Source organism: Barbus barbus (genome assembly GCF_936440315.1).
Source record: "Barbus barbus genome assembly, chromosome: 48".
Taxonomy (NCBI): Eukaryota; Metazoa; Chordata; class Actinopteri; order Cypriniformes; family Cyprinidae; genus Barbus; species Barbus barbus.
In genome coordinates, this window is record NC_136726.1 from 8,234,185 (window position 1) to 8,250,485 (window position 16,301).

At 39.1% G+C, this 16,301-nt stretch overlaps 1 protein-coding gene across 1 annotated transcript in view; it reads right to left on the reverse strand.

The window, feature by feature from the left end:
• Window positions 1-16,301, reverse strand: part of atp8b4 (ATPase phospholipid transporting 8B4) — a 46,462-nt gene that overhangs the window by 11,875 nt on the left and 18,286 nt on the right. Inside the window, exons 8-21 of the mRNA XM_079411655.1 lie at window positions 12,302-12,372; window positions 12,075-12,157; window positions 8,697-8,855; window positions 8,410-8,498; window positions 8,063-8,259; window positions 6,016-6,224; window positions 5,888-5,931; window positions 5,516-5,681; window positions 5,219-5,407; window positions 4,821-4,936; window positions 2,661-2,825; window positions 781-892; window positions 559-664; window positions 250-397 (exon numbers count right to left, since the gene is read on the reverse strand). Of these exons, the coding sequence (XP_079267781.1) occupies window positions 250-397; window positions 559-664; window positions 781-892; window positions 2,661-2,825; window positions 4,821-4,936; window positions 5,219-5,407; window positions 5,516-5,681; window positions 5,888-5,931; window positions 6,016-6,224; window positions 8,063-8,259; window positions 8,410-8,498; window positions 8,697-8,855; window positions 12,075-12,157; window positions 12,302-12,372 (1,854 nt within the window). The remainder of the gene's footprint in view (window positions 1-249; window positions 398-558; window positions 665-780; window positions 893-2,660; window positions 2,826-4,820; window positions 4,937-5,218; window positions 5,408-5,515; window positions 5,682-5,887; window positions 5,932-6,015; window positions 6,225-8,062; window positions 8,260-8,409; window positions 8,499-8,696; window positions 8,856-12,074; window positions 12,158-12,301; window positions 12,373-16,301) is intronic.

Here is a 16,301-nt window from a genome sequence, read left to right on the forward strand (position 1 = left end):
CTCAGCATGTGTTGGCAGAATTCTTTCAATTATGTTCATTTGTTAGAGCTTTGAATTGATGTCATTGACACATTTATCCAAGCAAAACCAATTTCAGGCACTCTCTACCTTAAAAAAACCCATTTTTAAGGATAACACTTAACTGAATGTTCTGTTTGAACAGAATGACCATTGTTAGGAGCTCAGCGCCACATTATTAAGGCAGTAATTATGTCAAATTCTCTTTAGGATTCAGACTGAAGCCCTTACCAGACTGTGTCCGTTAATGATTAAAGCGTACTCTGCGATGATGGTCTCTTCAAAGACAGAGTCACTCGAGTACATTTCTGTCTTTTCCATGTCAAGGCCACTGCTGAATTTGTCTTTGCCAGGTCCCATGATTCTCTCTTTAGCCATCCTGTGCACAAAGCAACAGAAAAAGACATTTTATTTTAAAATCTCAAATAATGGCTCCATTCAAAGTGACAAAACACAGCAATTAAATTTTTTGGTGAATCTCTGAATACAAATTTGTCTGAATATTTGGATTTATGAGTGAACTAGACAGTGAAATGTCACCTGAGCTCCTGTTGAACCTCAAGCATGGTGTGACCTGAGATTATAAACACCTCGTTCATGTCGTCTCTGAGCATGTTACAGGAGTAGCCGATGTTCATTGCCGTCTCTGCAACCACAACAAGAACGATTCTTCATTATGTTGTGTGAGAAAGTTAGAAAGTGTCTCAATTAAGATTGAGCAGTCTTCAATCAATCCTACATGTTCTCATTAGCACTGGTTACCTAGCTTGTCCCCGGTGAGCACCCAGATCTTGATGTTGGCCAAGGTCAGACAGGCAATAGTCTCTGGAACTCCTTCCTGAAGTTTGTCCTCTATGGCTGTAGCACCAAGCAGCTTCAGGAAAATGAGAGACATGTTTGTTTCAAAAATAAAAATTTAACATTTCCTGTAACCCCCCGCAACGGTATTGCAGGGGGGCCAACAATTATTATTAATAGAAATAATTATATTGTTAATATACGTCAAGTCATAATTAAATATCACAATTTAATATATAATTCGATAACAAGAAATAAATAATAAACTATGACAAATAATAAAACGTTACTATGCGTTCACTATTCGAGCTCGCTGATTTGTTTAATAACAATCCGCCAATTTATCTAGCATATTTTTGCTGCATACATGCTACAACAAATTTAAACATGGATAAATGGTTGTCAATGGCATCGCTGAAAAGGATAAATACAGACGTTTCGTCATCTACAAGTAAGCCTGACTCTGAAAAGACTCAAAATAAACCTAAACGAAGGAAATTACAGTAGTGACTAGCTCTAGGTTTCACATGTGTGGGAGCAGAGAAGAACAGTTACCGCTCTCTGTTGTATGCTCACAAGTCTTGTCAAATGAAGCTGTGAAACGGAACAAACTAAAGCAAATATGCATCCAAGCCTACTAAGTTTTTTGAAAACAAACTTAAAGAGTACCAAAGCAGGAAAAAACCATTTTAAATTACATTCTCTGGCAACGACAACAGTAGCACCGTGTCCTAGTTACATGCAATGCCACGGGACACAATAAAAGGTAATGTTTCCATTTTAATCTGAGTTTTTGTCCTAACCAGACGTGATGGCGTTTCTATTTTAAAGGGGTCATATGACATTGCTAAAAAAACATTATTTTGTGTATTTGGTGTAATGCAATGTGTTTATGCGGTTTTAGGTTAAAAAAACATTATTTTCCACATACTGTACATTATTGTTGCTCATCTATGCCCTGCCTTTCTGAAACACGTCGTTTTTTTTTTTACAAAGTTCATCGTTCTGAGAAGCGAGGTGCGCTCTGATTGGCCAGCTATCCAGTGCGTTGTGATTGGCCGAATACCTCAAGCGTGAGACGGAAATGTTACGTCCCCTTACCGTATTGTGATGGCGTGTTCCAGCGCGACGACACAAAAACAATAAAACCCATTATAAACGAGGCATTTGTTGCATCTAGTGGGGACATAATTACTGAATATAATGACTTATACTGTCTTTTTTGTAAACTTTACCATGTCTGCATTTGTGATCGGAGAAACAACAAGCACTACTCTACACTGCTCAAAACTTGCGTTTGAATTGTCTTTGATTTGTTCTATATATGCGACGTCGTAGCTGGAATAACAGCATACAAACTATAACAATGATAATCTCGGGTACAGCTCGGGTCCATTTCGTTGGGAGTGTAGTGAGCTTCTGCGCTTCTGACGCGTCGTGTTGTTGCTTCGCGTCTGGTGTGGACACAGCCAAATTGTTTGTCGTTGGAATCTTGTCAAATCTGGTTAGGACACAGTTTAAGAGTGGATCTTATGTTGCAAAGGCTGGAAAACCTCACACAATTGGTGAAAATGAGATTTTACCTGCCTGAGCCAAACATATGTGTTTGGATGTGTGGGCCGTGAGTTAAAAAAAAGGTTGGGACCACTGCCATAGAGGAACCATTGGTTTTGGTTGATCATTCAGTCATCAGTTCTTAAAAGAACCATTGTTTTCTTAGTGTGAAGAACATTTTAATAATCTAAAGAACCTTTTTTTAACTATAAAGAACCTAAAGGTTCCATGGATGTTAAAGGTTCTTCATGAAACCATCAATGCCAAGTCATTTTCCCAGTCACATTTACCATCATGTCCTGCTCTATTTCTTCATACAGAGCCCCGAGTTTTTCTTCTCTGTTCTCCAGTGTCGTGCTGGCAAACAGCAGTTTCTTTATCCATTCGTCAAACAAGTCGTCATCCAGGTCTTTGTACGCCAGCACTAATGTTCTCAAACCCTCCCCGGCGAACTCCTGCCACACAGAAACAGTGGAAATTCATTTATCTCTCGCCGTGAAAATTGAAACCCAGTCAGTGCTGTAAATATTTCTTCAGTGCTACACAGTTCTTTGATCTAATCAGTGAGAGCATCTACTTCCTGTTTGCAGTCTTTATCCATAAGCTTCTAAAAGCATGCTATTTATACCCCGCTAACATAGCTTCTTCAGTGACGTCAGTCTGATTGCTCTTTGAGGAACCACAGAAAGCCGTAAATGAGACATGAATGATAGACATCGTCTCATAATAAGTACAGCCTATGAGCTGCTTTTAGACCGACCATTGAAGACAATAGCCTCGTCTGATGCGTTATTCTTTCTTTGAATGTGGTTTGAGCGGTTGATTTCACTGATTATATTCATAGCTAAAAACGGCATTTTCACATTTTCTGAGGAAAATCTCCTGGTGTTCGTAATAGATGTACCTTTGTTGAAGTAGCTGTATAATGTGCTGGCAAGGACATTAATGAATCACACTGTTTGGAGCCAGCAAATGTGTTAGTATAAAGTATTTTCCATCTGAAACGTCTACAAGAACCTTAATGGAATTAATCTGAATAAAATAAAGCCCATCTCAAGGTTTTAGCGGAGGAGAAAATGAGACTTGTTTGTGCCGCTCTGACACTCACGGTGTGCGTTTGCTGTAATTTGTCATGTGAAACGGTGCGTGTCTTCATCTCTAAGTGTCACAATTCTCAAGTGCTTCAATAAGTAAGACACTGAGTGAAGTAACAAACAGAATGAAAAAAACAAGAACCTACATATTTGAAGCTTATGATCTGGATTTGGTTAGAAGTATTATCATTTTTTAGGTTTTAATTGACACCAGGGGGTTGTTTCATAAAACAAGTTTACCAAATAAGCCAGGCTTATTTCAGTTAGTCTGACTTATTTTGAACCAAATCAAGTGACAAAAAGTCAGACTAACTGAAATAAACGTGGCTTATTTGGTAAACTTGTTTTATGAAATAGCCCCCTGAATTAGGCCAAAGCGGGCATGTACCAAGGTTTACATCAAACTCCAAAAAGTACATAGAATATCATGAAAAAAGGTAAAAAAAAAGCATGGCATTATTATGATAAAGGCCCAAAAACAAGGGTTTGCTATGCTATTGTATTAAAATACCATGGTTTTACTATGGTAAGTGTCCAACAACATGGATTTACCATGGTACTGCATCCAAATACAATATTACCATGGTAAATAACATGGTACCATATGCCCAAAAAAACTTGGTATTACCATTGTAAATGCCCCACAACATGGTCTTACCATGGTATCACATCTAAACACCATGGTGAATGCCCAACAAAATGGTTTTTACCATGGTAATGCATTAAAATAATTTTTAATGCCTAAAACATGGTATTAGCATGGTGTTGCATCAAGCTAATGCCCTAGACATGATCTTACCATGGTATATCATCCAAATAACATTATATTACCATTATTTTACCACACGACTACATCACGGTATTACTACAGTATATGCCCAAATACAATTGTATTGCCACGGTTAATGTCTTTCCATGTTATCACATTCATAAGATGGTATTATTATGGTAAATGCCAAATAACAGTTTTACCATGGTAAAGCAACCAAATAACATTGTATTAATACAGTACATGAGTAATAAAAAACATGGTCTACCATGGTGCTGCATCCAAATAACATGATAGTACCACATTATTTAGCACAAAACCATGGTATTAACTTGGTAAATGCCTAAAACATAGTCTTTCCATGCTTTCACATCCAAAAATGTAGTATTACCATGATAAATGTCAAACAACATAGATTTATCATGACACTGCATCTAAATTAAATAGTTTTACCACAGTACATGTGATATTTCCATGGTAAATGCCAAACAACATGGTTTTACAATGGTACTGTGTCCAAATAACATTATATTTTCAAAATGGTTTTACCCCAGAAAGGGAAGGATGGCTTAGCAATAGAGACTTACATTAAGGTGCTCTGAGGTAGTAAACATAAGTTCTTCATTAGACGGGTCCAGCCTGTCGAAGAGTATTGTGTCGGCTCCTTTTGAGTAAAGCTTTAACTGCCCCTTTGGGTTCCTCACTGCGGAAGAGACAGGAAATAAGAGTGCTACTTATAAATGTCTAAGTATACAGTAAAACAGTTTCAACAGGCTGGACAGCTATTGATTCCTCAATGTGAAAGAATGAATTATGCATTCAGACCCATAAAAAGAAATATGTCAGGGATGATTCATAGCTTTTGTGAAATATTAAAAGGTATGAAAAAAAATACTAGACTGTGACTGTGTTTAAAATGAAAAGACATGCAAATACTTAAAATATCCCATAATACAACTAATAAGAGATGAAAAATCCAACCTACCAATAACGCTCATTCTCTTCCGGACATTGTTGAAGTCTAAGATGGCCAGTAGCTGATAGGTGACCGCCTGACCCATCTCATATAAAGTGATGGTTTCTGGTGTTCTGGAGCGAAATACGAAGCCAAAGTTGCGTGCAGCAGTAACCAGGGCTCCTTCATCCGGAGATTGTGCCTGATACACCAGCTCCCCTTGAACAATTAATTTCAGAGGTATTTTAGTCAAATTCTTTTGCTGCATTTACAACAAAAGTGCTACTGGGATATTAAGATAATTAAGGTGTTTGTGGTCCAGTTTACCCTCATTTCTCTCTTCTGGCATGACGGTGTGGCAGAGTGCTAACAGACGGAAGAATTCCTGCACCAGAGGCTCTTCCAGCTTGATGGCCTCGACCAAGCTGCTGTCATGGAAACGGAATTTCCGGTCCATCAGTGGGTTGAAGGAGAAATCTACACATGGTGTTTTCTACAAGAGTCAGAGACAAGCGTGACTGCTAAATACTACACCAGACTGGACAATATCTGCTTTAGGAATTATTTTTATAGTCTAAAATATTACAAAAATTAGTTTTTAGAATAATATTTGTATGCTTATTTAAATTATAATAATAATAATTTATTATAATAAATTTACATATTATAATAATAAAAAAAAACAATTGGATACATTACCTCTGTAATATCCACTTTATGCCCAAAATCGTCATAAACATCACCTAGACAAACAAAAGGACTGGCATCAATAAATATACCCACATGTCTATAAGTGTGGATGTATAACAGGAAGTGTTTATGCATACCGTAGGTCTTTCCATTGATGGAGCACTTATTAAACACCATGATGTTCTGGGTGAGGGTGCCTGTTTTGTCTGAGAAGATGAACTCCACCTGGCCCAGCTCCTCATTGAGGGTGGTGGTCCGTGCCTCGGCAGGAGTGTCCTTACGGCTGTAGTACATTCGTCTGTCCCAGTTTATAAAGTAACTATGGCCCAGCCGCAAAACTTCTACACTGTAATAAAATAAGTTTCATGCGACTGACTAAAACATATTTTTGGTGTTTTATGAAAACCCTGAACTGCAAAGTGGAAGAAAATCACAAGGTGAAAAAATTTTTTTTTCATTAAAAGTGTTGTGTAAAATTTTTGTTCTCTGTAATTTTTTCTCTCCATATATAAGTCAACACATGAAAAAACTGCAAGCTAACAATTAGGCTAACACATTTTACCTCGCAGTTCGGGGCCCATAACCAATGGAAGCACATTAGAAAAAAATCATGCTTTGGTAAATTATAATTATGAGAATAAAGAGTGATAAAAAAAGTTTAAACTATGAGACACTCAGACACAATTATGATATAAAAAATTATCACATATTAAGTCATAGTGAGATAAAAAGTCTAAATTATTACATAGAAATTCAAAAGTATGAGATAAAAGTCATAATTGTGACAAAAGTCGATTATGAAGATTGAAATTGTCAAAAATTGAAATTATGAAATAAAAAGTCATAATTATTATATAAAGTCATATATATTGCATAATGTCAGCATATTACATTTTATCTCATAATTTTGACTTATTTCATAATTATGACTTACTAAAATATGCTTTAAGTCATAATTATTACATAATAAATTTAATTAATGATTATGACTTTCAATGTCATAATGACTTTTTATCTAATAATTTACATTTTCATAATAGACATTTATGTCATAATAACTATCTCATAATTTTGATTCACCAAGTCATAATTATCAGATAAAAAAGTTGAAATTATGAGAGGTTAAGTCATAATAATAACATAAAAAGCAGAACTTATGACATAAAAAGTCACAATTGTGACATCAAAAATTCATAAAACATTTTATCTCATGCTTTCGACTTAAGTTACCATTATAATTTACCAAAGCATTTTTTTTATGTGGTGGAAATGGACTTCCATACATACCACATATACAATATTTGATTTTAGGTAAATTTTTGTCAACATTTTTTAAAGGGGACAACAGATGCAAAATTCACTTTTACATGGTGTTTGAACATAAATGTGTGTTCGCAGTGTGTGTACACAACCACCCTGTGATAAAAATCCACCCAGTGCTTTTTTTTAAATCCCCACAAATCGCGAGCACTGTCTCAGATTAAGCCATTCACAGATTCTTGGCAGAGTGACGTCACACACGACCACCCACGACTATTGACAGTCCGCCACTGTTTCAACGCCAGAGCAGGGGTAGACAAGAATGTCTCCTAAGCGATTGAGGTGTTTTGTTGTTGGATAGCAGTCATCATTTACTCCCGACATCTGAGCTGCTGAAGACGCAGAGGATTACTTTTGTTTTTGAAGGGAATGCACCCCCTGATCTACCTAAATACATTTATGTTCACGTGAATCATTCATGATCCAGCTTCACCTCCAGAATAAGTGAGTATAAGTTTTTTTATGAATCTTTGCAAATCACCTTTCCTAATAATGTGCTAGTTAGCAAGTTCCACTGCTAATTGCAGCTAAATGCGACTAAAGTTTACAGTCTCTCGTCACCCCATAGAAGAGAGGGGCGGGGTGAGCAGAAGCTCATTAGCATTTAAAGGGACATGCACCAAAAGGGATCGCTGTGAACAGAGCTGTTTTTGATTAGGTAAAAGGGTGTTGTTTTACACTACCATTAAGACATTTTAACCAACGTATTTTATAGACGAACCTAAAGAATCATACCAACTTGTGGAAAATGGGCATCTGATGACTCCTTTAAGCAAATGATACTGGGTTGCCGCTTGATGTTCAATGTAAATTTTGGCTCCTGAATCAAACTAGTTTGCCAACACACTGTGTAATCTGACCTACCTAACATATAGTGAGATGGGTACGACAGTGTTAAGGATGATAACGTAGGACCAGAAGGTCAGGAAGCCAGAAAAGACTGCATTAATGGTAAGCTCCTTCCACTGAAGATATTCCCAAAAGTTGCTGCCTACTTTCTGCTCCCAAATAGTGTTTCCTATAGCCAATATGATCCCCATACAGATGAGAAATCCAAAGATCTGGAAAAAACAAGAAATATTGCATCATATTTAATACACATGCAAAAACCTTTACAATAACAAAATGAACTGCCCTTTTGAAAGTCTGCCGGCATGAATAAGTGAGATGCCACATGTCGATCAATCCCAGCATGCCGCTAACACACTCACCCACAGAACTAAGGTGTTCATCAGTTTATCGATGCTGGTCCGTTTGAACTTCGTCCTCCCACAGTTTTGCATCAGCTTGGTTTGAAGTCCTGACGGAGAAGCAGAAAACCCAGAAGACTCAACATAACTCATCTCAGAACAGATAATGGTGTGCATTAGTTCATCATGTTAATTACAGATGAGCCATTCAAGAAGTCTCTGAGGAGCAACTACTCAACATAGCTAATCAGTCGTCCATGAAAATGCCATTCTGCTAAGCCAATTAACAGAGTATTGAAGAGACGTACCTGCGAAGATAACCAATCCGAAACACCACTCGGTGTTACGGAGAACGCAACCTCTCAGGAGCATTTTCTCATTGTCTAGTGAGTACTTGTTATCCTTCCAGTACAGAGTCCCAGTGAACTTGTCCAGTTTGTTGTTGGGTGGCTCGCAGATGACTTCCCCTGGGAGACAAGTAACAGAAAGACGAAGCTGACGTTCATTCAGAAGCAAAGAGTGTTCGGCTCTTCATTGTTACATGTGTTAACCCTGACATTTTTGCCTACTGGTACGCAATCCAAAAAGACGGATGCATATAAAGCTAGCAGATAACAACTTGCTGCAGATTATCCGTGTGGGAAAGGTCATCGTTTCAACAAAAATAGTAGTAGCAACTACTGTCTGTTTTAAATATATTATAAAACTAGGGCTGTCAATCGATTAAAATATTTAATCACGATTAATTGGATGATAGTCATGAGTTAACTCGTGATTAATCGCAACTTAATCACACATTTTTATCTGTTCTAAATGTACCTTAAATTAATACTTTTCAAGTGTTTAATACTCTAAATATGGATGCTTTATGCAAATGTATGTTTATTATTAGTAAAACTACAGTCAACATAGAGCATGAAGACTACATGTTTCAAAGATCATAGATGTTTTTCAAAGAACTTGTTCATGTCTATTAGACACAAGAAAAAAGGACATAGAAATACCAGGTTCCCATTACTTCTAGGTTGAAGTGCTAAAATTACTAAAACTTAAATAATTTATTTTATTTTAAATGAATAAAAAACATTCAAAAAGAAACAAACAACAACAATAAAACTAAAAATGATGGTTGCTAAGGTGTTGCTAGGGTGTTTCAGGCAGTGTTGTTATTAACTAAAACTAAAACATTTTCATTAATTTAAATAAAGCTGAAATAAAATATAAATTAAATGTAAAAATTTTACAAAAACTGTAAATGTAAAAAATGTAAAAATAAATAAAACGTACAAATTTGAAATATTACCTTGGAAACTAACTGAAATTAATTTTAATAGAACTAAGCTAAAGCTAAATAACAATATTTTTACAAAAACTACCAAATAAAAATAAATGAATACAGCTAATTTTACCCTCATTTCATTTTTTGAAAAGACTACTATAAATTTATATAGCTAATATTTAAATAACACTGGTTCCAAGTGGTAACCTATGTCCAAAAAAAGTTGACCAAAAGCCTCTATATACTGTTATTTAGATATTTTACAGGGATTTTCTGCTGTCTGTTTTATCGTTCCCCATGCTAAAATTGCAAGTCCACTAGGGCTGCACGATTATGACAAAAATCATAATTGTCGATTATTCCCTTGAGATTGTAATTGCGATTATTAATAGATTTAACAGATTTATTCCATTGTTTGAAGCTGCATGCCATATTGTTTATATAAAATATGTATTTAAAAAAGCTGAAAACACTCTTCCTGAACTTTTATTGCTTTTCTATAGCATTGAGCCTCAAATGTCAACTATACATTGGTTTGGTTTCTTCTTTAAACAAAAATAGGTAAAATTATGCATGGTATAATAATGTTATACTAAAACTAAAAGAAAAACAAAATAAAAAAATGGTCTACTAAAGCTATATATTTCATTTACAATTAAACAGACGAAATTTCAAATTACAGTAACATATTACAGTACAATTTATATTATCAGGGCTCCAGACTAACATACGAGAGCAGTGGCACCAGCACCTGATTTGGTAGCACTGAACATGCAATATTACAAGTTTTGTCTCTTAGAAATGCACATTAGAACAGGAGCTTGAGCTCAGAGTAGCAGGAGCTTGAGTTGGGATGCAGATGTACATTTGACAGTACCATTGTGAAAACTGTAACAGCCTCATCTTTTATAAAAGTACAGCACATCATTATCATGGTAAAAAAGTAGCCTAACTATATGATTTCTATGGTGTTTGCATTGAAAAACAGTAGCTTAAAGACATTCGGTCAATTACAAATCCACATCAACTGATAGAATAATTAACAAAATAATGTAATTATATTCCATTACTCCTTTAACATATTTAGTATATTAATAATATAATAATACTCAATATGAATATCCTAGTTTTCTGCCACCTATGGTAAACTTGGGTGATTTGTTGATTGAAACGTCTTCTAACTGGATCGCTGTTGCACTGATTCTGCTGCTCCGATTTATTTGGCTTTAAACTAGTTTAAAATAAAGAGACGTGATTTGTACTGGAGAACTCTGTGCTGAACTTGAGTGCTTCTTACTGGATTTCACAGTGTTGTTTAGCACGTGATCGTGATTGGTCACTGTAATAAACGCATATGCTCTAAGCTCGTGCTGCGCTGCTTTCTTTTGAGGCGAACGCATAAAAGGTCAGTGTGGCGGGCAGTTCAAACGAGTACCGCTATTTCGTTCCGCTTTTAACACGTTTGGCGTTTATCTATCATGCACAACAGTGACAACAACTATCAGTTACACAAAATGTATTTTATCCAGTGTGCTTGAGTTTGTTAAAGCTCGCGCTGCAAACACCTCTTAAGCACACAGAATAATGCAAGTGGGCATTTTTAACTGTTTATTTATTTTTGTAATCGCGGCTTTGAACGATTATGTAATCGTGGCATCCATAATCGTTATCATGATTAGAAATTCGATTAAATGTGCAGCCCTAAAGTCTACTCACTAAAGTAATAACACGTCACTAATAAGCCACATAATTTGAACATTTTGATCATTCATGAATGAATGAATGATGCATTTATATAGCGCTTTATTGTGTATTGCTGTACACCCAAAGCGCTTTACAATCATGTGGGGGGGTCTCTCCTCAACCACCACCAGTGTGCAGCATCCACTTGGATGATGCGACAGCAGCCACAGCACAACGGCGCCAGTGCGCTCACCACACACCAGCTACAGGTGGAAAGGAGAGAGAGTCATTGAGCCAATCAAGTGGATGGGGATTATTAGGAGGCCATGATTGACAAGGGCCAGTCGAGGGAATTTGGCCATTCATGTCTAGCATAAGCAATGTAGGATAAGTGTGTTCAAATCCCTAACCCCTAATAGAAGCGCTAGCAATAGTGCTTCTACATAGCATCCGACAAAAACATTATTTTTCCAATTTCAAGCATGCAGCGGCTATACTCTACATTAACTTTAATGGAATTCAAGTGAAAACACTACAAATCTCATTACAAACGCTCCTTGATAGCTTTGAAAGATATGCTCAAGCATACCAGAGGCCCCGCGAGACAAAGCCACACAGATCAATCTGATCAATGTGACGGATGCAATAAGTGTTTATGTTCACTCATGTTGACTCGCGTTTCTGTTGATGGTGCACTAATCGTGTGTTTGAAGAAAAGCTTTACCATTAAAGTCTGCAAGATATGCAACATCGTCCCCGAGGTCTGAGGTCACAGTCAAGGCTTGGCGCACCTTCAGGTTGGTCTCTCTGCAGGAAAGAGTCGATAGCATGAAAGAAGCTCATGTCAGTCTATACTGTCACAAAATCGAATTTAATGAATGTTGAACAGTCCAAAGGGAAGTGAGGCCCGTGATTTTTGCACTGCCACACATTTCACAGAAAACTTCTCACCCATCAAGCTCTGCAGTCTCGATATAGCACAGTCCATAGGGCTCACTGCTAGAAAGGAGGAGAAGGTCAGCCTGTAGACAGCAGAGAGAAGAGACCCTCTAAGTCGTGTAAAACTCATAAATCATGTGCTGGATGAATCTACTCCCGATAGTTCTTCACCGTACAGTGCTTACACCTGTTAAACTCCACAGATAGTGCTAGTCATACTGGGCTCATCAAAATCCATGCAATGGATTAGCTTTGTCTATGCTTTTAGTATCAATTTGATGGCATGGTGGTTATATTTAGGGACCAAGGTTTGTATGCCTTTTTTATTCTGCTCCTGGTTGGTTGGCAGTGGCAGTTTTGAAATTTTATGAAATTTGGTGCAATTTTGAGATCTACCTCTCCAAGACTAAAAATGTTTACATTACATTTCTGCTAATCACTTTTTAACTTTCAACCAGGGGTCCAGGGCCCACTAGGGGGAAGTCAAGAAGAAAAAAAAAGACAAAAGCAAAAGACAAAAAAATTCAAATATGCCAAAAGCACCAAAAAAAAATAATAATACATATAATATATCTATATATATATATTTACTTTCTTAGATTTTAGACTGTATATATATATACACACACACACACACACACACACAAAAAAGGTTTATTTGAATTTAATTATTATTTTTTAGTGTTTTATTATCAATTTATGTAGACAAAATAGTATAATAGTATATAGTATATATAGTAAACCATGAAAATAACTATTGACCTGCTGTATCAACCAGAATTTTAAAACTGGTACATTCCTAATTGTTTTTCAATGATATTTGAGAAAAAAAATAAAATTAATTATATATTGTGGCGGGAGGAGCCAACGACAGACACAGTGGGCGTGGCGTCAAGCCTCGGAGAGGTTTTTATTAAACAATATATTAAAATAAAGTGTCCAAAAGGGGGAAAAGTGTCCAAAATAAACGGGGATCTGGTGTCCTCGTCGTGCTGCGGGGCTGTGCAGGAGGGCAGTGTTCAGGAGGGAAGGGTCCAGGGAAGGGGCGGAGTCCGGTGGCCGCACGCGCTCCCCTCTCGGGGCCGGGAGCGAGTGGCGGCGGCGTCTCTGGCGCGGCTTCGTCCATCTTCGGGATCCCGGCACTTCTGGGGGACTCGGCGGCTCGGCATCCTAGCCCGTCAGCCGCCTAACGGGTGCGGCAGTCCTCCTCGACGCTCCCTTCCTGGACCCACGAGGACACCAGCGTGCATGCACGGGGGAGAGACCGGTCTCACGAGGAGAGGCGCGTTCGGCATTTAACGGCGGCGGTGATGAGGCTCTATTCACGTCAGGTGCGCCTCATCACACGCCGCCAGCCCTGGCTGTTTCAGCGCCCCTCCTCTCTCACACACCCACTCCTGTCGGGAGCCTGGTGAAGGGCGGCGAATATGGGACGGGGTGGTGATGATGGACAGGGGGGAGGCAGCCGACTCGTCACATTCCCCCCCCCAAGCGACATCCCCGTCCTAGGGTCGCCGCCCACGCAGGAGTGCTACCTTCCTCAACCAGGCTCCAGCGGTCGGAGTGGGCGGGGCAGGGATTCCTCTCCGGGCAACGCTCCCTCTCGCACCGCGCCGGAACCGGGACAGAGAAACCGGGTATTAGTTGTCAGCCTCAACCAGCCACAGGGTAAATGACCAATAGAAAGAACGTCACTTACCCCTTCGGTGGCTGGGAGGCTGTCCCCGTCGTTCCTCTGTCCCCTTGCGGGTTCCACGGCTTTTTGCGAGCGAGAGGGGATGACGTCATCAGATGTTGCCCAACTGCGCTGTCTAGGCTCCGCCTGCCCGCATTCTCCACCACTGTGGCGGGAGGAGCCAACGACAGACACAGTGGGCGTGGCGTCAAGCCTCGGAGAGGTTTTTATTAAACAATATATTAAAATAAAGTGTCCAAAAGGGGGAAAAGTGTCCAAAATAAACGGGGATCTGGTGTCCTCGTCGTGCTGCGGGGCTGTGCAGGAGGGCAGTGTTCAGGAGGGAAGGGTCCAGGGAAGGGGCGGAGTCCGGTGGCCGCACGCGCTCCCCTCTCGGGGCCGGGAGCGAGTGGCGGCGGCGTCTCTGGCGCGGCTTCGTCCATCTTCGGGATCCCGGCACTTCTGGGGGACTCGGCGGCTCGGCATCCTAGCCCGTCAGCCGCCTAACGGGTGCGGCAGTCCTCCTCGACGCTCCCTTCCTGGACCCACGAGGACACCAGCGTGCATGCACGGGGGAGAGACCGGTCTCACGAGGAGAGGCGCGTTCGGCATTTAACGGCGGCGGTGATGAGGCTCTATTCACGTCAGGTGCGCCTCATCACACGCCGCCAGCCCTGGCTGTTTCAGCGCCCCTCCTCTCTCACACACCCACTCCTGTCGGGAGCCTGGTGAAGGGCGGCGAATATGGGACGGGGTGGTGATGATGGACAGGGGGGAGGCAGCCGACTCGTCACAATTAGGGGTGGCACGGTTCGCGGAAAAAAAACCGAACCGCACGGTTCTCCACACACGGTTCGGCACGCGCTAGGACCGCGGTTCAACTGAATTCTGACAACGCATGTGGTTTGTTATAAATAACACGTAAAACAAACAGGGTTCGGCTAATGTATCTTTCTGTTAATGGATGCGCATTCTGGCTTCCCAGTACATTATAACAACAGCGATGAGAAAGAAAAGAAAAAAAAATAAGTGGACAAATCATTCACTCTTGTTCAATGCGAGTGCCGTATGCTGGAATATGAGCATTTATTCCGTCATCACCCGGGTGCTGATAGCGCGCGCACAGGTGAGACCTGAACAGCACACGTTGATATCGGTGTTTAGACTAAAGTCATGTAAGCTTTGCCAGCTCAAATATTTAAGAGCCAGAGGACGCGAGCTCGCGCGCGCAGTGAGAAGATTTGTGCGTGCGCTCATCAGAAGCGCACAAACCTGCGCCTCAGAACGCGCGCAAATTTGAAGCTCTCTCTGAAGTATTGTGTTTTAATGGATAGATTCACACAAAATTCTGTCAAAATGCCCGTCTTGGTAAGTATCCTATAGCAGACATAGCCGGCTGGGCGTACAGTATCAGTGCTTTCTCTTAAAGTGACAGTTAATATTAAATAAACAGCAACAACAAAGAAATCACTCACTGCTCTTGATTGAATCGCTTTTGTAACTTTAATAAAGAGTAATCTTTAATTTATACAGTCAAATATGCAATGCTGTTTTACCTTTGTTTACTTTAATTGTACTTCAATTTCTGTACCTAAAAAACCCCCTGAAAATCATTGATTATTTTATTTGTATCTTTACTCTATTGTATTTTTATTTGTGCTGTTGCTTGTAGTTAAAGGTCTGCTTTTATTTGTGTACACTCACAATGAAAACAAAACAGATTTTATATATATAACATGTAATAATATTTAGCATTTTCACATCAAAATAAAAGAAACTGAGCAAAGTAGATGTCTTTTTATCCCCTGTTGTACCGAAATTGTATCGAACCGTGACCCCCGAACCGAGGTACGTACCGAACCGTGACATCTGTGTACCGTGCCACCCCTAGTCACAATATATATATATATTATGCTATGCATGCTACATGCATACATGCTAAGGCTTTTACACCGCAGAAATAAACATGACAACAGCCACTATAGCTTATATTAGATAATAAACACACGATTACGACAGGATATGGTTTGTATGTGATTTTCTTGAGATTTGGATATTTTCATAACAATAATGAATGTGTACATCTGAAATGCTAATTTGTACAGCGATAAAAAAGACTATAAATAGCAGATTTTAACAACAGTAAACGACCAAATTCCACGTGATCTCAAAAGGAAGTTATTACAAACACTCGATGGTGGTTTAAAGTGAGTTCTGAGTAAAAGTGTACTATTTATCTCATAAATTGTCTTATGTAGCATGATGCTAATGTTAGCTCTAATGCACCTTCAGAACAGGTCCAATTCTTCTTCATAATGAATTTAATCATAATACTTC